This window comes from Rousettus aegyptiacus, unplaced genomic scaffold (assembly GCF_014176215.1).
Source record: "Rousettus aegyptiacus isolate mRouAeg1 unplaced genomic scaffold, mRouAeg1.p scaffold_m13_p_1, whole genome shotgun sequence".
In the NCBI taxonomy this organism is placed as follows: domain Eukaryota; kingdom Metazoa; phylum Chordata; class Mammalia; order Chiroptera; family Pteropodidae; genus Rousettus; species Rousettus aegyptiacus.
In genome coordinates, this window is record NW_023416284.1 from 41,081,610 (window position 1) to 41,102,983 (window position 21,374).

Genomic DNA, 21,374 nt, shown 5'->3' on the forward strand with positions numbered 1-21,374 from the left:
GAAATCCAGTAAGTTTCAGCTATGCTCTTTAACAGTAAGGCATATATATATTTACACTGTGTGCTCACCTCCCATAGTTAGTTTTCTTTCTGTCACCACATATTTGACCCCCTTTACCTCAACTACCTCCCTCTTCCCCCCTCCCCTCTCCCCTCTGGTTGCACACAATTTTAATATAGTTGGTTATTTGATTTTCAAGTACACAGCAGATTCATTCATTCAGTAACTATTTTCTGAATACCTACTCTGTGCCAAGTATTTTTCTAGACACAGTGAGCAAAAAAGAATTCTTGTCCTAAAGAGATTATGTTGCAGATTCATACATGAGTGGTTCTCATAGTGTGGTCCCTGGACCAGTAGCATCAACTTCACCTGGGTACTCGTTAGAACTGCAAATGCTCCAGGCCCACTGAATCAGAAGCTTGACGGTTGAGGACCAGTAATCTATTTTGATATAAACCCTCTAAATGATTTTGATGTATGCTAAAGCTTGAGAACTATTGTCCTAGAAGGCTTAAAACAACATTTTTGTATTCCCGTGGCAGGGAAGCATTTGTCTCCAAATTTAACCCAATGTAAGTTTTTGTCGAAGTTTGACCTCATGGTGGCATTTAGTGATGGGCAAAGCTCAGATGCTGGGCCCTTGCTGGGCAGAGGCACTAGGACACAGGAATGTAACGGGCCCTAGAGTCACATATACATAGATTCAGATTCTTACTTTGCCAAGTACTAGCCACCTAAACTTAGGAGAATTACGAAACTTCTCTAAACCATAGTTTTCTCATTGTGAATATGAAGATGATAGTAATGGGGCCATACCTCATACTTAGCACAGCTAAGTACAAAGAAAATGTTCAATAACTGAATTGTTTTTCTGTTTCTAGGGTCTAGTACTGAGCCTGGCACAGGGTAGGTGTTTGGGAATGTTCTTTGAGAAAGTGGGTGGATGTTTATTTTCCTTTAGGTTAGCCATTAGTCTAAAGTCTGCAGATATTTAATCTCTACCCTTTATCTATGGTTAGCAGAAGAAACCAGAATAAAGAGACCCAGCATCAGGACATAGTCTGACATATGAGATCCTTTTGGAAATGTGTTTGTGTTGACCTGTCTTGGTTTAGCTACTACTGTTATTTACTCCTCACTGTTCTAAGAGTGATGTTGCTTTCCTCTTAGCCATTAACTTTGGAATATTTGAAATGCCTATAAAATTTCATTTAACTAAGGAGTTTCCATATCCGCCCGTAGATATTTTATTCTTGAAATGCTGGTAGTGTTAATAGTAAATCTAAGAGAATCAAACCTTTGCCTGTGTGTGCCATTTCAGCACTAAGGAGAAAAGTGCCAGGAAAATAATGCTTTCCTCAAGCCCAGTAGAAACATGGAGGTAACACATTGCCATATAACCTAGTTTCACTGACTTTCTCTCAGAATTTATGTTTTGCTATTTTCATTACACGTTATAGCATATGGCTAAAACAGTTATGAGGAGAATGTTTTCTCAAAATCTGCCGTGCGGCCAATCAGATAACCTTTCAGAAGAAATATTATCCACTGGAGATTTAGTTGTTATTCACAAATTGTCTTTTATCTCCAGACTTTCATTAATTCATGAAATATTATTGAGCACTTACGATGTGACAGGCATTGTTCTAGGTACTGGAGACACAGTGGTAAACAAATGGGACAAAAATTCCTATCCTCTAGGTTCTTGGTTACATTCTTCTTCACACATGGGAGTGTATTTAGATGTCTCTGGAGTAGAATTATATGCACAAACTGAACTGGGGTGGGCTAGATATGGCAGAGGCACTCAAATATTAATTCTCTGGAAACTAGACACTTGCTTACTTTCAATCATCCAAGCAAGTTGAATCATTTGTACTATTTTGTACCTTTTGTAAGTTTTATGTGTAAAGTTTAACTCCTTCAGTAATGAATACTGTCACTGTCATTGTTTCTCTGCTCTGAGACATCCAGGTTCCCCAGATGTGTGGGGTCAAGTAAGTGTTGATATAATTCCATTATTCATATTACTGCAAGCCCTGTGTTTTAGTTTCCTATTGCTGCTATAACAAATTACCACAAGCTTAGTGGTTTAAAACAACACAGATTTATTTTCTTACAGTTCTGGAGGTGGGAAGTCTAAAAACCAGTCTGGTGTCAGCAGGGCTGGTTCCTTCTGGAAGCTCTAGGGGAGAATCTGTTCCTTGCCTCTCCTAGCTTCTAGGGGCTGGTTTGGCATTCCTTGGCTCATACCCGCATTACTCCAATCTCTGCTTCCTTCTTTGGGATCTTTGATCTTCCTCCCTTTCTCTTATAAGGAACCATGTGATTTTATCAGTGGGCCTACCTGGATAATGCGAGATAATCTCCCTATCTCAAGATCCTCACATCTGCAAAATCTATTTTGCCACATGGACATCTGGGAGTGAGGTGGGGTGGGGTGGTCATTTTTCAGCCAACCATACCCTGTCAGAGATTCTAGTGTCTCTTGGGACACTGGCTATAGAGCAGGTTTTGTTGAGTAGTCTCTCCTATTCTGTGAAACCCAGCCCAACGGAACACACTCTAAAATGCAAATATGGCTAGCTTGGCAAGAGTCAGGTATTTGTATGTAACTACAAGAAAACCTCCTTGATTATTCCTGTTTCTTCTATAAGATTCAGCTCAAAAACCCTTCTCAGGAAGCCTTTCTGGCTTCCCTGGACTTGTTTGAAGCTCCTCATTTGTGATTGTGTGTGAGTGACTATATGATCACACCCTTCCTGTTGTCATCATGTGTGTTTACCTGTTGCCCACTGCCTCATATTCACCCACCTCTTTCCCTAAATGGTGTGTTCTTTATAGGAAGGGTTGCTTCTGCTGGCCATACAAAAGGTATTTGATAAAAGTTTCTGTATTAATGAATGGGTTCTCTTATACTTTTGGAAAAAAAAATGATTTCATGTGTGTTCAACTCAGTTTGACTTAACAAGGTATTTACTAGAAGTTGAAAGTGGAGGGTGGCCTGGGTGGGATCAGGAAGGACTGGTATCACCTGGCTGGCCTGCGTGTTATTTCACATCATTTGGGTACTTGATCAGCTGTGAGTTGGTGGAGTTTATGTATGGTTCTTTTCTAGTGAATATTATGCTGAAGCTATGCACTGTTCTTTCCTCAATTCTACCATAAGTCTACCATAAACCAGATAGGTTCTGAATATTTGGAATAATGATGTAAATCAAGGTGAAAAACTAACTGAGTGAATCTTTAAATTCTAAAATTATTTCCAGTCACAAAGAACAGATTCTGTGGCCTAATAACTTTTAAGGTTACTCTAATAGAGTTAGGTGTCTGGTGATTGAGATATTTTATTTTATTTCAATTTTAAAAGTAGAATCTTGCTATGTGAAAAAAAAAATCTCTGAATCCTATATAGTCATTGTTGGAAAATAATTTTGCCTTTTTCTTTCTTTTTTTCTTTTTTTTACAGCATTCAGACTGATTTTTTTTTTCTTCGAAAATAGATCTTGGGCTTTCTGTGTTGTTGGAAAGCTTGTTATTTTCATTTTATATTTTTTTCACCAAGTGCTACTTAATGATACCGTGAATTTTTATGGTCCCAGATACACTGAAGTGTGTGCCCTCAAACTTCAGTTGGATTAAGACTGTACCTTGATGTGAAGGAGGGCTGGAATTAGAGAAATGGGAGAATATAGGGCTGCATCTATGTATGTTATAATTAATATTGATATAGTGGGCAGAATTCCAACATTGTCCTAGGGGGTTGGCTAATGTTCATTGTAAACCGGTGCAAGAGAGTTCTTCCCCTGCAGGTGTGAATGGTTTAATTTAGTAGGTGGATTAGGAAAAGCAAGGGTATTTTACTGTGTTCCAGTTTACATTGCAGGTTGAATGTTAACCAGCTGCTTAATCAGCTCGTCATTGAGTGGTAGTAACTGGTATCTCAAGATATTGCTAACCCATCTCAGTATCTCCAGGGTCTAGCATCACGCCTGGTACACAGTAGGTACTCATTAACATTTGTGAAATGAATAGCAGAATGAATGAATGGTTGCTGTTGTGCAAGTCCCCTTACAAATACTGGCTCCTGCTTACCTCTCTGGTCTTCTTACCACCTCCTACCTTCCAGCCATAATACACTATTTGTAGCTTGTTAAATATTTCACATTCTTTCTTGCCTTTGGACCTCTGTAGTTTTCAGATTCCCTCGGCTTCTAACAAAACCATTGGTATCCTCTTTGGCTAATTCTTACTGTTCTTTATGACTTAGCACCTTCTAGAAGACTTTTAGGAGGCATCGTTGCTGGTAACTGATTGAAGGCCTGGCTCACTTTTCATATCTCTGTGAACCTTTGGATAATAACAGGAAGCTACTGACTAGTGGAACTGTTGCAATCTATGTATTTCCTTTTCAGTAGAATGTGGGTCATTGTCAGCTGCTGGCATCATTTGGATTACATCTTCCAAACTCTGTTGTGCTTTCTATTTAGAAATGGGCAAAACATGACCCTGTAGTCAGGGGAACAGAAAGAGTCAAGTCGGCAGTAGAGTCTATTGTGTTTCCAGAGCATAAGTATCAGGGTAAAATGGGACGATGAAGGAGAACTGATAATTACTTTTAGTATGGCTGATACCTACAGGTCTAAATAGGCAAAAAGATGGTGGGAAATTGAACCACTCTCATTTCTAATTCAGTTTTGGAAAGTTGGTGCACAGTAGGTGTTCAGCTAACATTTTTTGAGGATGAAAGAACAAATGAATCAAAAAAAATTTTTTTTTTCCTTTTTCCTTTTTTGACTTTACAAGATTAAAAAAAAAAAAAATCCTTGGATAGTCTCTTCTACTCCACTTCTTTTTGCCCACATAGCTATAGCCTCAGTCTATACTTAGTGCTTTTGCTAAGACTGACTCATCTTGTTTCTGACTGCCTTAGTGATATCTCTGGTATCCATGAGGATGGTGTAAGACTGCATTGCTTTCATGCTTGGAAAAATGTAAATCAGAGAGGCCAGATTGGTACCGGTACCAATTAATTCCTGAGAGCTGTAGAGCAATCTCACTCTTAAATTCTTAAGCCAGCGTGGAAAACAGCATCATCCAATGAAAACTAATCAGCCATTATGATAGATGTGATTCAAATCTAGTCTTTGCTGCAGATGGGCTGTGTGACTTTGGGCAAGTTGTTCAACCTCTCTGGGTTTCTTCATCTCACTTTTTTATTTGTAAAATGGGGAACAGTATTACCTCTTAGGGTTGTTTGATGATTCGAAATGCCTTTGTTAAGTGTCTCAGTCTATATTTGATGTTCAGCAAATAGTAGATGTTATTATGACTACTATTTCTGCTATGAACCAGGTTAGCCCTGTAGAGTTTCATTGTGGGCAAGGTTATAGGTAACCATCAAGATCAGGGTGAAACAGCTGAGTTAGATTGAAATAGTCGCTGTGTATCTACATAGGAGATTCTCTTTTTTTCCGTCTGGGGAGATCCAGGTATGTTTAAGAAGAGAACTGAGTGTCTTTCCTATGTTATAGGTGTTTCAGAGATGACTAGAAATTGAGACTAGTTACTAATATATATAAATATATATATTTATTCGAACGTAGAGTGGTGTAGAGGAAGGAGAACTGACCCATGGTCCAGGGTTCAAGGTTCTGCTCCACTCATCTCCGTGTTCTCTGCCAGGTCTCTTCCGATCACTGCTCTACGTCCCTCCCCTGGGAGCCAAGCACACTGGACCTGACAGTTGCCCTGGGCCGCTAGTGAGTTTCCTTCCCAGACAAGTGCCCTTCCTGACTGGGAGTTCATATAGGGTGGCCCCTGCTGGGCTGGTTTTATCGTTCCAAAAAGTGTTAGCAGAGAAATGGCTGCACATTGGAGTGTTCCTTGTAATTTGACATTTTGGGGCATCCTTTTATGGTGCAGTGTACCTGGCCAAAAACTCTTCCAGCTCAGAAATTCTGTGAATTAATGTAAACCAAGAAAGGATTTTCAGGGCAAATTTTAAAATTCTCATGCGGCTTGGCTATAGCAACCGCTTAAAATACTAGTCTTCTTCAGGAGTGTTGATAATGCTTGTTTTTGAAAGGAGAATGAATTTCCCAGCCTCTTGGGAACAACAACAACAAAAATTCCTCCAACAAACCCCAGGGTGTCTGAAGCACTGGCTTTCTTCTCAAAGAGCTGATCGAATACTCTACTGTTGGCTCAAGAGCTATCAGCAGTATTGAACAATCAGACTAGAAGGAAGGGTTGTGAACAGTTGTTCCCTAAAGGCTCAGAAATTAACAAAGGCCATATTAGTAAGACTGGGGAAGGAGGGGGATGAGAAGAATGGGGACTGGGAGGAACAATTCAGAAGTGGAGAGGGTGATTGGAGGGGTTTGTTTCCCAGATAGTTTTCAAAGAAAAGAGATTTGTGTAGTTTGAGGTGAGACTTCGAACACAGTGCAAGACCAGTTGATGTTCTTTTTTTATCCAACAATTACTTTCTCTGGCACATTCCTTTTAGGCTAGCATAGTGTCTTCCTTTCTTTTTCTGTGGGGCATTGATAGCAGGAACTTAAGGGCTTTTTGCTTCCCAGGGCTCAGGGTTGGGTGGAGAGAAAGGTACACCTAAGAGGGAAAATTGACTTTTTGCATATTTTCTTAAATTTTGTCACAGACAAGGGAAAACCATCCAATGCATAGGGAATGCTCAGGTTTTCATTTGATTCTCGGGGGGGGGGGTGGGAGTGTGTGACTGATTTATTTCTTTCAAGGAGCTGATGGAGGAGGTCAGAGTCTTAGAAAGGGAAGAAGCCAGGAAAAGGGAGAAAAGAAAATGAGATTTATGGCCTTCTGGATCCCAGCTTTTATGTCGTGTTACCATTCCCAGTACTGGAAGTTCATGACACCCTGAGAAACGACCGTGGAACTCAGAGCAGTGATCTGCATGCAAAGACGAAATTAAACAGCCCAGCAATTGCTTTGATTGAGAGCCACACACAGTCCTTTCCTGGCTCCTGAGTGCTGCTTCCTTTTAGTTTGTCCTCTAGCCACAGAATCCAGTGTTTCGTGGACTGATGAGACAGCTACGCAGGGCCGCTCATGTTATACCAAGGGTAGTTGATGATGGTGCTTATAGAGGAACTATTTCAACAATGGGACTGTTCTACCATTCTTTCTGCAATCAACCCTCTGCACTCAGAACATGGAAATCTTTGCATCTGTAACCAAAGAATACTAAATAGGTGTTTCTCAGGTAGCCCCGTCCCAGTCCCATAACCCTGAGATAATAATTGAAGATCTTAAAAAATGTATATGTCTTCCATTTTTATTCCATATGGCTCCTTAGGTAACATGACCCAATGTGGCCATTAAATGACCCTGCTTACACTTGGATTACTCAGTACAAAGCAAATTTATGGTTGTTTATTCTCTCCTCCTATCAGCTATTAGTGCCTAATCATATGGTCTATCGATCATGAGATTAATCGCCTGCTCAAAGAGGCAGCAGGTCTTGTGGAATGCTGCACTGCGCCACACTGAACTTCAACCTTTTATACAAACCGGAGGAGTCAAAATCATCATTCACTGCCTGAAGCCCCTGGTCCCTGGGCCTCCTGAACCCCAGGAGGTAAATCCCTGCTTTTTCAAACAGTGTACTTTGCGCTTCCTTTCCTTGTGTAAAACTTCACCTCGTTGATTCAGGCAGGCACTTGCAAATAAAATCCTTTGCGAGGCATTCTATAAATAATGATCTAAACTGAAACTACAGAGGCTTTATTATACAAAGCCCTATAATGCTGCCATAATTAACGGTTTGTCAGTATTTCGATTACAAATTCTCATTTTGGAAGATTTATAACTGGGCCATTAAAGTTTTCTTGGGCTAAGACTCCAAGAGTGTCATGATCTGAGACCATCTCCCAAGACCCCTGCTTTTTGTGGAGTGTGTTTCTTTAAAGATAGAAATACTAAAGCCCAGAAACATTATCATATGATAGTACACATCTGCGAAGGCTGACTGCTTTAAAATTTGAGCACTGAATCGCCTAAAGTGGTTCCTGTTCACCTTCTCTCTCTGTTCTCATTGCAGTTATGAGAACAGAAAATCACTGTAGTCTTCTTGCTGTATTGTAATGTTCATTTCCTGGTCTGTGTCTTACTCAAAGGAGAGTGAGGGCAGGGATCTTAAAATCATTTGTCTTTGTAGCACTGCTTTTTACCAGAGAGCCTAGCCCAATGTAGTAAGCCCTGGGTTTGTTCAGTAAATGCACCCAAGGCTGAGAATTGGGAAACTTCCTTTCCAGTCCTGATGTAGTCATTTAAGGTGGGGAGTGAATTCAGGCAGTGAATTTAGGCAAGTCACTACTTCTCTGAAAACAAGTTTCCTGATCAATGAAACTAGTGTGTTGAGTTCAGGGCTGGTTGGTCAATCCGTGTTCTCTGAGTTGAATGATGCCAGCACAGTGTGTGCAAACATTTGAATCTGAACACCTTCGGAGGGAATCGGGCCTTTCAAGTTTGCCATAATCCCCACAGTTCCCCATTATATTATGTTGCATCGGTGGCCTTCTTCAGTCGTTTGCCTGTGTTTATGATTCCTTGTAGTTATATGTTTATAATGTGATCTTTTGTTGTTACAGTTAAGGGTCTGAGATTCAGGTTGGCTGGGGATGCCTTTGACTGCAATTTTAATTCTCTAACTTCCAATTCTTTTATCATTAAGAATTTCAACTATTATTTTTTATCTCATGTTTTGAAAACTTTTATCTTCAAGACAAACTGCACTGGTTAATAATTAACTTGTTTTCCCATTTTTCAAAGCAAACAGACATCTATAACAGCGTGCAGATACAAACGAACCATTAGAAGTTAGAATATGAAACAGTTTTTGTGTGATGAGTGGGTTAATGTTTTAGTAAGCCTGTGCAATTGTTTCATGGGTAAGTGTATAGTTTCTATTTGAAGTTTTGATATACTAAAAATAGCTCCTAGATCTTCCTGCCTTTTAGACATGTGAAGTTCCAAGGACGGTAGGTGAGTGCTTAGTTTATTCTCTTATGAGTTCCTGGGCTGCCCCTTGTCCTCAGAGCTTCCAGTAAGTTGTTTGTTGGTCTATATATGCAGTCCAGGTCTTTTAAATTGTCTCCTTGCTGGTTAGCTTAGGGGAGGAAGTCTCTATAAAACCTGGCTTTTACATTTGATAAGAAAAGCGCTACCTAATATGAGTTTCCCCTAAAATGGAGTTTGCTTGATTTTCTCCCTTTAGTCAAGAGCATTTTAGAAGATTTGTTAAAAGGAGTGGGGAAACGATTTGATACCTCACTCTCAAGCTGAGGAACATCCTTTCTTTCATCTCAGCTCAGGTCATTGGTGAATATTGTAGACTGAGAATTTTAAAAGCACACATTTAAATAGAGCCAACTGAAGCTCTGAAGCATAGAATCTGTATATAAGCCAATCTTCAGGCCTGACTTTTGGTGCTTAAAGTAGTCAACATCAAGCAAAAGTAAAGGGCTTTGAAAATAGCAGCCTGGTTTAACCAGATTACCACATGGATACAATTTAACAAGAAGAGAAGCAGCATCTACATTATAACTAAGAATTTAGGCCCTGGGGTTCCGCTGGTTTGGGTTTAGTTCTGTTTTGTTTCCTTAATCAATTCTCTGTAAGGCTCATGTATAAAGTTTCCCCATGTGTATAAAGGGGGTAATAATAGTTTGTTGTGAGAAGTAAATGAGAGTAATTCACACAAAGAATTTGTCATGTTGGTTACAGAATAAACAATGACTATTAATTATTATTAGCTGGGACATAGTTGAAATATTTTTCTGACCTTTGAGTTTTTCTTTTTAAGAGTTTAAAGATACTCTATTTTGAGAGTGTCCGCACATGCTGGGTCACCTACCTACATTTCCAGGAAATTGTGTGTTTCACTAGTCCAAATGTGCTGCTTTCAGCTTTTCAGAAAACAAATGATGTTCAACTTTAAAAATCTGAAGTTGAAATCTTCTCTCTCACATTTTCTTTTCCCTTCAGATCAATCCAAATTAAAGTTTCATTGCAAAAGTTCCATGGACCTTTATTAGCATTAATTATTATTGGTGTGCTAGTGATAGGCCTAAAGTGAGTGCATTAAGATTTAAAACCCTAGAGAAAACTTTAAACCCTCATGGATGCAGAGCTGGAAGGCACCTAAGAGATCATCTCCTCTAAGCCCCATTTTACAGATAAGGAAAGTATATTTTACAAGGTAAAATTAGTTTTGAACGGGGACTGTCTTACATAATAGCTCTCTAATTTTTACTGTCACTGGAATCAGCACTCATTTGCCATGTTGTGATTATGTTCTTATACTGGGACTTTGTATTTATCAGAGACCATTGAGATGTAGCATCGAGCATTACTCTTATGGTAAAGGCATGGGGGCAGTAATCATTATTAATGGATTCCATTATTTGGGAGAACATTTTACTGACTACAGAGAATTCGTTGCATTGATCTATTGTGCCACATTCGTATTATACCAGGTAGTTTAAAACGATATTCTCTAAACTGTTAGGCTGAAAAATTGTCCAATCTTGGCAGTTATCCCATCAGTAAGACCTTCCTTTTGCTACTTAAAATACATAGTTCTGTTGAAAGAAACCTTTTGACTGGTCCCCAGTGCCCTGAATGTGTTTAAATCCCTCACTACTGAAATAGGAGGATTACTACTGCTATCATTGTTCTAAAACAAACTTCCCTTTGGACGATAACAGCAGCGGTAAATCAGATGTTGAAGAAAGTACCAGCTTAACTTCAGTTTGCTTTAAAAGGGTTTCCTCTTTAATTGACAAGTGTCACGTATAATAGAGCATGGCAACTCACATAGAAAACCGTATGCTGGACTTCCCGCTGGGGTTGGAGTTCTTAATGAACATACAAGTGAATACACTGTGGCAAAAAATTAAAGCACCCCAACTGTGTGTAGTATTCATTCTGTTCACTCTGACCAGTGTGGTGATCGGCACCAGCCACACTGATGACCAAAGCGACCCGGGTTGGTCATGTGGCTGTTTTGTAGCTGTGAACTAGGGTGACTGTGGTCTTTCCTAGTGACATTTTGAGTAATAGCACAGATTCCAGTGTCGTATCCAAGGAATAAACAACCAAAAGTTTATTTATTTATTTTTTAATTTTTTGATATAAAGATAATCTATTTTTGGGATATGCAGCCTCTTCACAAGAGTGGTTTTCTTGCTCTGGACTACTTGCTAACATTCAAAAGTTCCCTCACTTTAACCTTTTTTTCTTCCCTTTACTCCCCAAAAGAGAACAGAACTGATTTTTAGAGGTGATGTTTACAACAGTTGAACAGACTCGAATAAGCACTTAGAATAATGTCAATAGAGGAAGGAAAAAAAGGGCATATTATTATCAAATTAAGTAATGGATGGGCAGTGATATTTTATTTATTAAAGCTCGTCTGAGTACCATTGGAAACAGAGTATGTTAGTTCTGAAGTGCACAGATTAGAAAGGAATGTTGAGTTTGGAAACGTGGCAGCCTGCAGCACTGTGTATGGTTTAAATTAAACCTTTTTTTGGAAAGCAGAATAGCTCTAGGCCACATTTAAGGGAAAAGCTACAGCAGAGTGAGCTGGCTGTGGTTTTTCTTTTACTCTGTAACCGGCCCACTTTCCCTTGTTTTAACACAGAAAAAAGACTTTGGACTCCTTCAGACCAACCACATAGCTTCTCTGCTGACCACAAAAAGGAAGCTTGGCGTAGAAGCCATAGGATTAATACCCACTGTCTCTTAACCCAACAGAGTGTGAAAACTTTTATAAGAGATTTCTCTGGGCAGACTGACACTGTGGTTGGACTTTAAACATTTTAAATCAAGAACAACTTTGAATTGCATTATGCCACAGTGCTCTGTAAATTGTTATGTGCGATCCCACTGTTAAAAGTTATTTACATGAATCCCCAGGTTTCAGAGGGATAAACCACTAACAGCTTTGTGTATCTTGATAAAGAAATACAAGGAGAATTAAAAGTATGCCCATGCCAAATTATTGCAGATAGCGTAGGTAGATCATAGTCAATCAGATGTTATTGTTCTTAAGCAAGTGGAGACAGTTGGCTCTTGGTAGAAAAACCTTTTATCTTTGAAAATAATAAGATTAATATTGTGGATTCTATTAATCACTTGATCAGCTTTATTAATTCAACACATTATTTTTAAACTAGGAAGGAAACCTTCCTTTTAGCAGATGTGCATCTTTCGAAAATAATATTTTTGGGTTGCAGAGGTGTTATTTAATATGCTGACCTACTAAGGTATTATGAATGGTTGTTTCTTTCTGTGTCCTGAGCATTAATTTTAACGATTGGAATCTTAGTACCCTGATTAACTAATCATGTGTTTGCACAAAGCTACTCTGAAATTACCAAAAGCAAAAACAACAACAAAAGCACTTGTGTGTTTGTATATATATTTATCCATTTAAATGCCTAAGATTGATATATTTTAAAAGAAATCATGTGAATTTACATTTTGCCATGCTGAATTAAGCAGCTTTTCACAGGTGCACTGTATCAGCATTCTATCTTTTGTTCAACAAGGAATCTGAATTGAAAGAACTGATTTGAAAACTTGGAGAAAACCTTTATACATGTTTCAAAACCGTGGTCTTACAGTAACCACTGAGTTAATTCTTGGTTGACTGTGTCGCGAGAGGGGCTTATTTGCCGTCATTAGAGAAATTGGTCTGTGTAACACTTCCTGTATGTGAAGAAATGCAGTTGTCATCTTGCCTAGACCGTTAAAACAGTATTTAAATACTTCCAGTTGTGAGGAGCCTTGCATTTATTGTGGTTATTTTCCCAGGTGTCTTAGGAGCAGCTGTTTTGTGCTTTCCTGAACTTAATAGTTGAAGAATGTGGGAAAGAAATGGTGTACTTTCTGGGTAAAGTATTTTAGCCACCTTGGAGTAGTTGCATTATATCTTGATCTTTTTTCATCTTGGTAGAATTATACTGTAACTAATTGAATCCATTGATCACTGTCTTGTTTTTTTTCCATCTTCTCAGAGGATTCATTTCATAGGGGTCTATACATCAGTCAAGAAAATGACTACAGAGGAATTACCAAGACTGGTAATAAAGGTAATTTAACCAGTTTAATATTTTTTTAAGGGCAAAACACTGTAAGAGTCCTTTACTTGATGAAAGTTAACTTTTTAATTAGGCTCTGATGGAAAACAAATCAAAATATGACACTGACCAGTACTTTCAGAGAGGGAGAGGAAAGAGGAGAGATAAAGCATCGATCTTGGAATTAGATGACCTGGTTTCTAGGCCTGTATATACCAATGCTTTGCAAACTTTAATGTGAATGCGAACCGACTATGAATATTGTTAAACTGCAGATTTGCTTGCAGTGGGTCTGTGATGCGCCTGACATTTTTCACAGGCTTCCTGAGATGTCCATGTTGAAGGACCTCAGACCACACCCTGCATAGCAACAATCCATTTTAGCACTTAACTAACTTCGTAGCTTCGGATATACTATTTAACAACTCTGTATCTCAGTGTCCTAATCTCTAAATTAGGGATGTTAATCTTTGCTCTGCCTACCTCATCAGGTTGTTATGAGAATCAAATGAGATAATGTAGATGAAATTTTAAAAGGCTACATAAGTATAAGACACCAAGGATCTTTGTTTATAGATAACGACATTCTTTGAATACCTTTCATCGGATCAGCACAAACTGTTCTGTGATGGGAAGGGCCCTGAACTGTGAGGCAGGAGAGAGGGGCTGGAATCTTCACTTCTCTCACTCACCCTGTGCCTTTGGCCAAATCGCTTCACTTTTCTGGACCTTAGTTGTTGTCTCATCTTTAAAATAAGGCCTTGACCTGGATTACTGGATCTCTAAGTGCGATCGCAAGACCAGCAGAGTCAGGATCACTTGGAAACTTGCTAGAATGCAGATTTCTCCTCCCTTCCCAGACATAGTGAATCAGAAATTCTGGGAGTGGGACCCAGCAATCTGTTTTTTAATGAATACTTCAGGCGATTCTGATACATGCTAAATTTTGAGACCCATTTTAAAATGTCCTCCACCTTTGAAATGGGATTTTTAAGCATTGTCTTTATAGGGTTAGCCATACGAATGACTTTTTTATGTGATCTGGAGAGACTCTCTCATAGGCAGAAAAGAATTGGGAGTTGAATGCTCTCTAGGGGTGTTCACTGATCATGTGCTCATCTGGGGGTTTAAGCTTTACCTCCCTGTAAGTCAGAACAGATTATAATGGCACTGACCTACACCTTTCTAGCATATCCCAGCTTTGAGGCTACTCTAGTGACCCATGAGAGCTGATTAAGACAGAGCAGAACCCACAGACTGAGGAGGTTCTTTTTCATTCTCCTCGTTACTCCTCTGATGGTCGTCATCATAATACAGCACCAGCTAACATTTTTTCAGACTTTTCAAGCGCAGTAACAAAAATGATCACAGTCTATTCAACTAGGACAGATTGGTATGAGATGAGAACTGGTAAAGTAAAATTTGTTTTTCTTTAAAGTCATTTACAGCTTGATACCTGTGGGGGTTTTTTTTTTGTTTGTTTATTCGTTTTTTACATTTGGAAATATGTCTTAAAACTAGAAAACAAAAGCACAACCAGCCTCCAGTTGTCCAAAGTAGATTTTATCGAGTTCAAGCACTAAAGCTCATGATATTTATGCTCAGAAGAAACCCTCAGTGAAGCCTAACAGCTTCTACAGAAGTCCGATTTTTATTCTAGAACAGCAGATAAAATCATAATGGACAGCTGTTTGAGTCTAGAAAGTAGAAACAAACAAGAGGTATTAGCTGGCAAGCTGAATGGTGAGAGGAGACATGAAGTCACTGTCAAAAGTAGAGCCAATAGGAGGTTGAGATGGGTAGTAGCTTGAGATCCTCCCTTTTCCCCTCTATGTACACACACATATGGACACGTATATAGGTATATGTGTATGCAATATAAAAATAAATATATGTATATACAACACATATGTATGTGTATACCTGTGTGTATGTAGACATATATACAGATATATGTATAAATGTATGTGTACATATATTTGTATAAATATATACATATTTATTTTTATATGAACATACATACCCTATAAATTATTATTCTTAAATAGTTCTTTGGGTATTTACTGTAATGGAACTCTTTTGTGTAACTCGTGTTCTTAATGATAGCTCCAGGAAAAGATCAAATTATGTTTCAGTGCATAAGAATATTGGTTACAACTTATAGAAGCTTTCTCTCCAGAATGAGTTAATGTAGAAAGCAAATCATCCTTAAAGTGATACGTATAAGCACTTTTGCAGATTAATAATCATAGACAGCTGCATTTATGAAGGACCTTTACAGATAATTTTATCTGGTGGTTTCAGATTTCCTTTAAACAGGGCTCTTCTGAACCAAATTAGATATATATGAAAAAAATATATATATATACATATATATGTATGTGTGTGTGTGTGTGTGTGTGTGTGTATAATTGTTTTAGTTGAAAAAATGTGGGGTGCTAGATCCCTGTTAGCTTTGACCCGTCTCTCTCTAGAAGTAGCCCCAGTTGGAATCGCTCCTTAGGGCAGTGAATCACCTGAGAAGCTTGGGTGAGAAGGTGGGGCCTAAGACTGCATTTTTAGTAAACTCCTGAGGTGTTAAACATACACTGACTACAATTTGAGTAGCAAGGCTCCTGGGGAATCTGTGCAGATTTGAAAACCTTGTTTGAGACCTTGGGCAGTTTTACAAGTATGAAAAGAAAGGCTTGTACTTAATAAATGATTTGCCAAAAGCCACATGCCTAGCAAGGGTCTTCTGATTCCTGGGGGAAGCCCCCACTCTTTTCTGTCATTCCTGAGAAGAGTGGCTGTGTTGTGACCCTTCCAACGGAATGAAATGGCCCAGTACCAGGGTTCCATTGGCACCAGCAGTGCCCTGCACAAACTTAGTTATTGCTATAGATGGTGCTGGGAATTTGTTCCTTTCCAGCCCACTATCTGCCCATTGGAAAAACGGTAGTTTGAATAAGACCCCACTTAGGGTAGAACATTCTGATTAGCAAGCAAGGGCCGTTAGGCTGGTAGCTGTGGTGTCTGCTGCCACAGCAGAATGGATAAGCAGTTCTCAGCACCCCCAGCATAATCCATAAAACTCTTTCAACCTCTCTCTCTCTTTTTTTTTTTTTTTTTGCATGATGTCTAGTGTTTGCAAATGGAAAATGGCTGAGGAAAAACAGAGTGAAAGTTTATATAAAATATTTATACCTTAAAGATCTTTTATCTTGTGTCATTCAAGAGATAGAGAAGTGAAAAATGTATTGGGAGTACATTATCAAGAGTACATTATAAATTTAAATCTCAGATTGAATAATACCAGCTGCTAATGTGTGGAGCTTTGGAAATGAGTCATTTTTGAATCTTGAGAATTTACTGTACCAGGTCAGTTATACTTAAGAAGGAAGTGCCTTTTGAAAAAAATATCCTATACCGGAATCAAGTCTTATACTAATGGGTATTAAAAATAAAATATTTGACATAATATTCATGTTAGAATACAGTTACATAGGGATGAGACAGAGATCTGAGAAATTTTATGGAACATTTCTCAAAAAAAAAATCAGATATTTTTGTCTCTTCTTTGTGAAACAATATAACCAACCTATGGTTAATAGTATATGTCAGCGTCAGAAAGACTTAGATTTAAATTTTCTGGCCATTGCTTGTTAGCTGTGGGATTTTTGGATCAGTTATTTTCTCTGAGACTCACTTTTTAAATGTTTTTAAAAAGGTTCTAGTACTTTTTCCCCCTGGATTTTGTGACACAGTATTTGTAAAGCATTTAGTACACTGCCTAGCCTCTCACAATATCTCTTTAAATAGTAGCTATTATTATGCTTATTATTACCATTATATTGTCTTTAGCTCTAACTAGTATATAGCCACCTTTTGGTGATGTGGAGTCTTTCTCCTCTCTGTATAAGTGTGCTATGAAAGCAAAACCCAAAATGATATGCCCGTTAGTAATCAGAAAAAGAAAATATATTTTCATAAGTGAGACCATGACAGTCTGGATTCTAGGAAGCAAAAAACAAATATTTTGTTGGTTATAATGATTGTTTTTATAGTGTGTAGTATATATTTTTGTATACATACTAGGATCTCAAATTCAGATGCTTGCAGCAGCTAGGAGAGGTAACTAAAGGAGTAAAATAGGCAGTGGACAGAGAGAGCCCAGGTCCCAGTGAAAGCCAGCGAGTCCCATTGAAAGGCCAGGCCCCTTAGTTCAAGACTATTATTGGTGTTAGGTGTTGCTTGAAAACCTGGACCCAGTGTCCTGGTTCTTCTTCTTCTTATTTTTTTAAGAATCTGGAAACCCAGATTTTTATATGCTTCAGTAAATGTTTTCAATAATAACAGCTGTGTCCTGAGAGTGCTATTGGCTGATAGAAACAAACAAACAAAAAAACAGTGGTTTAAACAAAGGTGTATTTTTCTTACTAACGATAAGTCCAGAGTTAGTAGCTCATGCTGGTTTATCTGCTCACTAATACCAACAAGAATCCAGGCACTTTCCATTTTTCTGACCTGACATGCTTTATTTGTTGACTTATATTTTATAATTCTTGTCATGTTACAGTTGCTATCTGTATGTTCAAGGCAGGATGATAGGGGTGATGGGTCATACTAGCCTAATTTGCTCCATTCATCAGGAAAGGAAATGCTTTGCTGGAAGTTGCACAGGTGACATCTCCTTATGATTCACTAGTTAAAACTGGATCACTCGCTGCAAGGAAATTTGGAGAACTGAATATTCAGCTTGCCAGTCTTTGTAGTGGGCAGTGATGAGGAGGTTATAAATGGCTGTGGTATTTGCTGGGGAACACTGCCTGCCACAGCAACCAACTCAACAGGAAACCCAGCTGCCGGCCCTGGAGACCCTGCAACCTCCTATATTTATCAAAAATCTCCAGATTTGAGCATTATAAAATAAGTATCATTAGGGGGAAAGCCAGTGCTTTATTTTCTAATTAAATACTTTTCCATTATGTGGGATAGGTCATCGCTAACAACGAGCAAAATTGTTGAGGTGACATTACATGAATTTATTTAATTTTTGGAAAAGTTTAGAGTTTTAGTAGGTTAGAAAAGAGCATGCCATTTAATATTATTTCTGTACTACTACATCACAAAATATCTAAGTTACCTCATTTTTTCTTTTTTTTTTTAACATGGATAAACTACATTTTTCTTTGTTTTTACTCTTAAATAAATCTTTGTCTTATAAATCATTGTCATCCGATTTTGATAACCTTTATTCAACAGAAGTCTTTTATGTCTATCTGTATATTTAACTCTACCACTGGGAAACTTTTCCAAAATTCTTTACAAAACACCATTTTAAGCTGATGAAAAGCAAGTTTTATATGCATGGATATAGTTGAAATGCTACCAAACCAGATATATTTAGTTACTTAAAACTCAAGAATTATGGAAGTTTGAAGACCTCTTCATCACAGGTAATCATGTGCTAAAGGAAAACCATATTTATTTGACTCCAGCCAATTGACTCATCTGTAATATTTTTGCTTACATCTTTTTGCAGCTTACTGCTGAGTTAGCTATTCTTTAATGTCCTTGGCAATTCAGGAAGTCACCATGTGTACATAAATTGAGAGAAAATATTTTTGCCTGATCCTGATCATTTCTTCTCAAGGTTATAAATTCGGATTTTCACGATCTAGATGTTAATTAAAAAGAACCTCCAAAATGAAAAAAGCAAATCAAACCAAAACAACTCCAGATGATCTAAGGGGTTACTCTTTGATATAAGAAGATATTGTAAAGTTTAGGGATCATGAATTGGCCGCCTACTGAATACCTAGAACCATGGAAACCTTTATAGCTTTTATATAATTTCAGTATATACTTATTTTGTCAGGTTCAGCAAGGTAGTGAAAATTCTAATAATACTAGGATAATTAAATATGTTAGTAACCATAAGCTATAAAATAAAAGGCAGAACTGTTTTTTATTAGGCAAACTATGCTGACACAGTCTTTTAGAATTATTTAAGAGAGTAAATAGATATGTGATCCAGTTCACTATAAATACTGTATTTAGGATTAAAAATAAAAATATTGTCCAGATGCTCTATCAAAATCTACTTTAGAGTGGAGTTGTAATGAGAGACTGTTTTAGAGACAAGGAAAAGAATAGGGGACTTATTTGTATGGGGGAAATTATAGTGTGTTTTTATTTAACATATATCTATAATGTGAGAGATGTTGTGCCAGATGCATTAAACTTGCGATCTTTAATCTGCATAATGATTTTGTAAATCGAGTATTGTCACCTCTGATTCCTTGACGAAGACACCAAGGCCCTGAGTGTCAAGTGGCTTCCCTAAGGTACACAGTCAGTGCATTTTGGAATTGAGCTTGGAACCCAGCTCTCTCTGCATTCTATGCTCATTTCTTTATATCACAAGATCCACCCACTTTGGGTGGGTGAGAAGAAAAAGAGCAGATAGATATAAATGTAGGTAAAGGTATGATAATGTACTTAGTAATGAAATAGTCCAAACTATCTATATGATATGGGCTCTGAGCTACGAATTACAATTCATGAGAGAAACCTGTGAGTCACTGTACAGGCCGTTGTATGACCTGACTGTTGACCAGCCCCTAAAGTCATTTACTCCAAGAATATTTGCTGAGCACTCACTCTATGTGGCGATGGAAACAAAACGTTCTTGTACATGAAGATCTTGCATCTTTTCCCATACGACTTTTCTAATGTTGCTATAGTGAGTATAGTCTCTGTAAAACCTCTTTAAGCAATGCATCAATCTGGATATGGAAAGGATAGATAAGTGTATTATCATTTAGGATTATGTTCTGATTTGGGGTATATTTTGGAAATGAAGACTAAAAGTTAGGATAACTTTACTTTCCTCTAAAGAAGGCATTTTCTTAGTAAAGTCATTATGATATTATTTCCTAGCTATTAAAATTTTCCATCTTGATGCTTGATTATTCACTGAAAGGAATGAAATATTTATTAAGGTCATATCACTGTTACGTACAAAGGGAGCCATGGAGTGATTTTTATGCCATGTTTTTTCGGTAGCAGTGTTTCTGCTTGGTTGCATCAACGTCTGTAGATTTTATTGATTATAATTAAGTCGGTCTGCATTGTCTCTAAGAATTTACATGGGTTTAAAAATCAATCCTTCATGTATTCATTTGAAGTAGTTTGAAAAAGGATCTTAGTAGAAAGCACATATCTGCAACTGTTAATCCTGTTGTTATTTCTGTGAGCCAGAAATGGTGTTATCTCCCATTAAAACATTCGCAGGTTTGAGGTGTTATGATCCTTTCAGTTTTCTTTTAATTTCATTTCTTCTACCTCTAATCTTTCAAAAGCATGTCACAGCTTATCCTTATCTTCAGTAGATTTCTGGGTGTGCCTGGAAAACCCTCTAGCTCAAATCCTAAAGGTTATTTAAATTCCAATATCGGGTGCTCTTCACATATACAGATTTTGATGTAAACTTAATAAGATTATGAAGATTTTGTGCCAATTGATACTTTGCATTTACATAATGGATCAGGCAAAGGACTATGGGAATTCTAATGGGTCTGGGCTTTGGTTGGAGGTTGTGGGGAACGTTATCAAGGCTTTTAACTAAAAGATTCCTGTGTTACCTTATGTATACATGTCTAAGTCAAGTTTGGCAAATACATTTATGTTAAATATTGAGGCATTAACAGTCATACAAACTTGTAGAATTAACTCATACCGATATGTATAAGGTCTTAACTAATAATGCAAATATCATTTACAAGTTCTTTAACAACTAGTGCTTTTGTGGAAGTACAAGAATTGATTTATATTTACATTATTTTCCTAAAGCAGCTGACTTCAGGTAACTACTTCTGCTTGAGTGGTCTGTCTCTGTGTATGTAGGTATAATATAGGTATATTGAGAGAGATAGTTGAAAAGATAATTGTTTTAGACACAAAAAAATACTGAAGTAAATTGAACTAAATAAAAATAAAAGCATTATTTATAACATGAACTCAAACTAAATATATAGCTAAGTAAGACTTAAACAAAATGTTTTTTTTGAGAACCCTTTAATGAATAGTTTTGGTTACCCAAACCTAAGCTATGTAGAGATTGTGGACACTAACATTTCAGTGGCCATGATTCTTGAAGACATTCAATAACAAATTCTCTTGTTATTTTTCTTTAAAATGACACTATACTTGGTATACCCTAGGGCTGTTTCATGCCTCAGGGATGGAGGTTACATTTCT

At 37.6% G+C, this 21,374-nt stretch overlaps 1 protein-coding gene across 10 annotated transcripts in view; it reads left to right on the forward strand.

Moving 5' to 3' along the window:
- NFIA (nuclear factor I A) overlaps positions 1–21,374 on the forward strand; it is a 352,559-nt gene that overhangs the window by 60,910 nt on the left and 270,275 nt on the right. Inside the window, exons 3-4 of one of the 10 annotated variants that reach the window (XM_036228866.1) lie at positions 12,865–12,943; positions 13,068–15,013. The exons of 7 other annotated variants lie outside the window; for them this stretch is intronic. In XM_036228866.1, the coding sequence (XP_036084759.1) occupies positions 12,865–12,911 (47 nt within the window). In that variant the 3' untranslated portion in view covers positions 12,912–12,943; positions 13,068–15,013. Of the gene's footprint in view, positions 1–12,864; positions 15,014–21,374 lie in introns of those variants that run through there. 2 more of the 10 variants (XM_036228911.1, XM_036228823.1) reach the window with 2 other exon arrangements.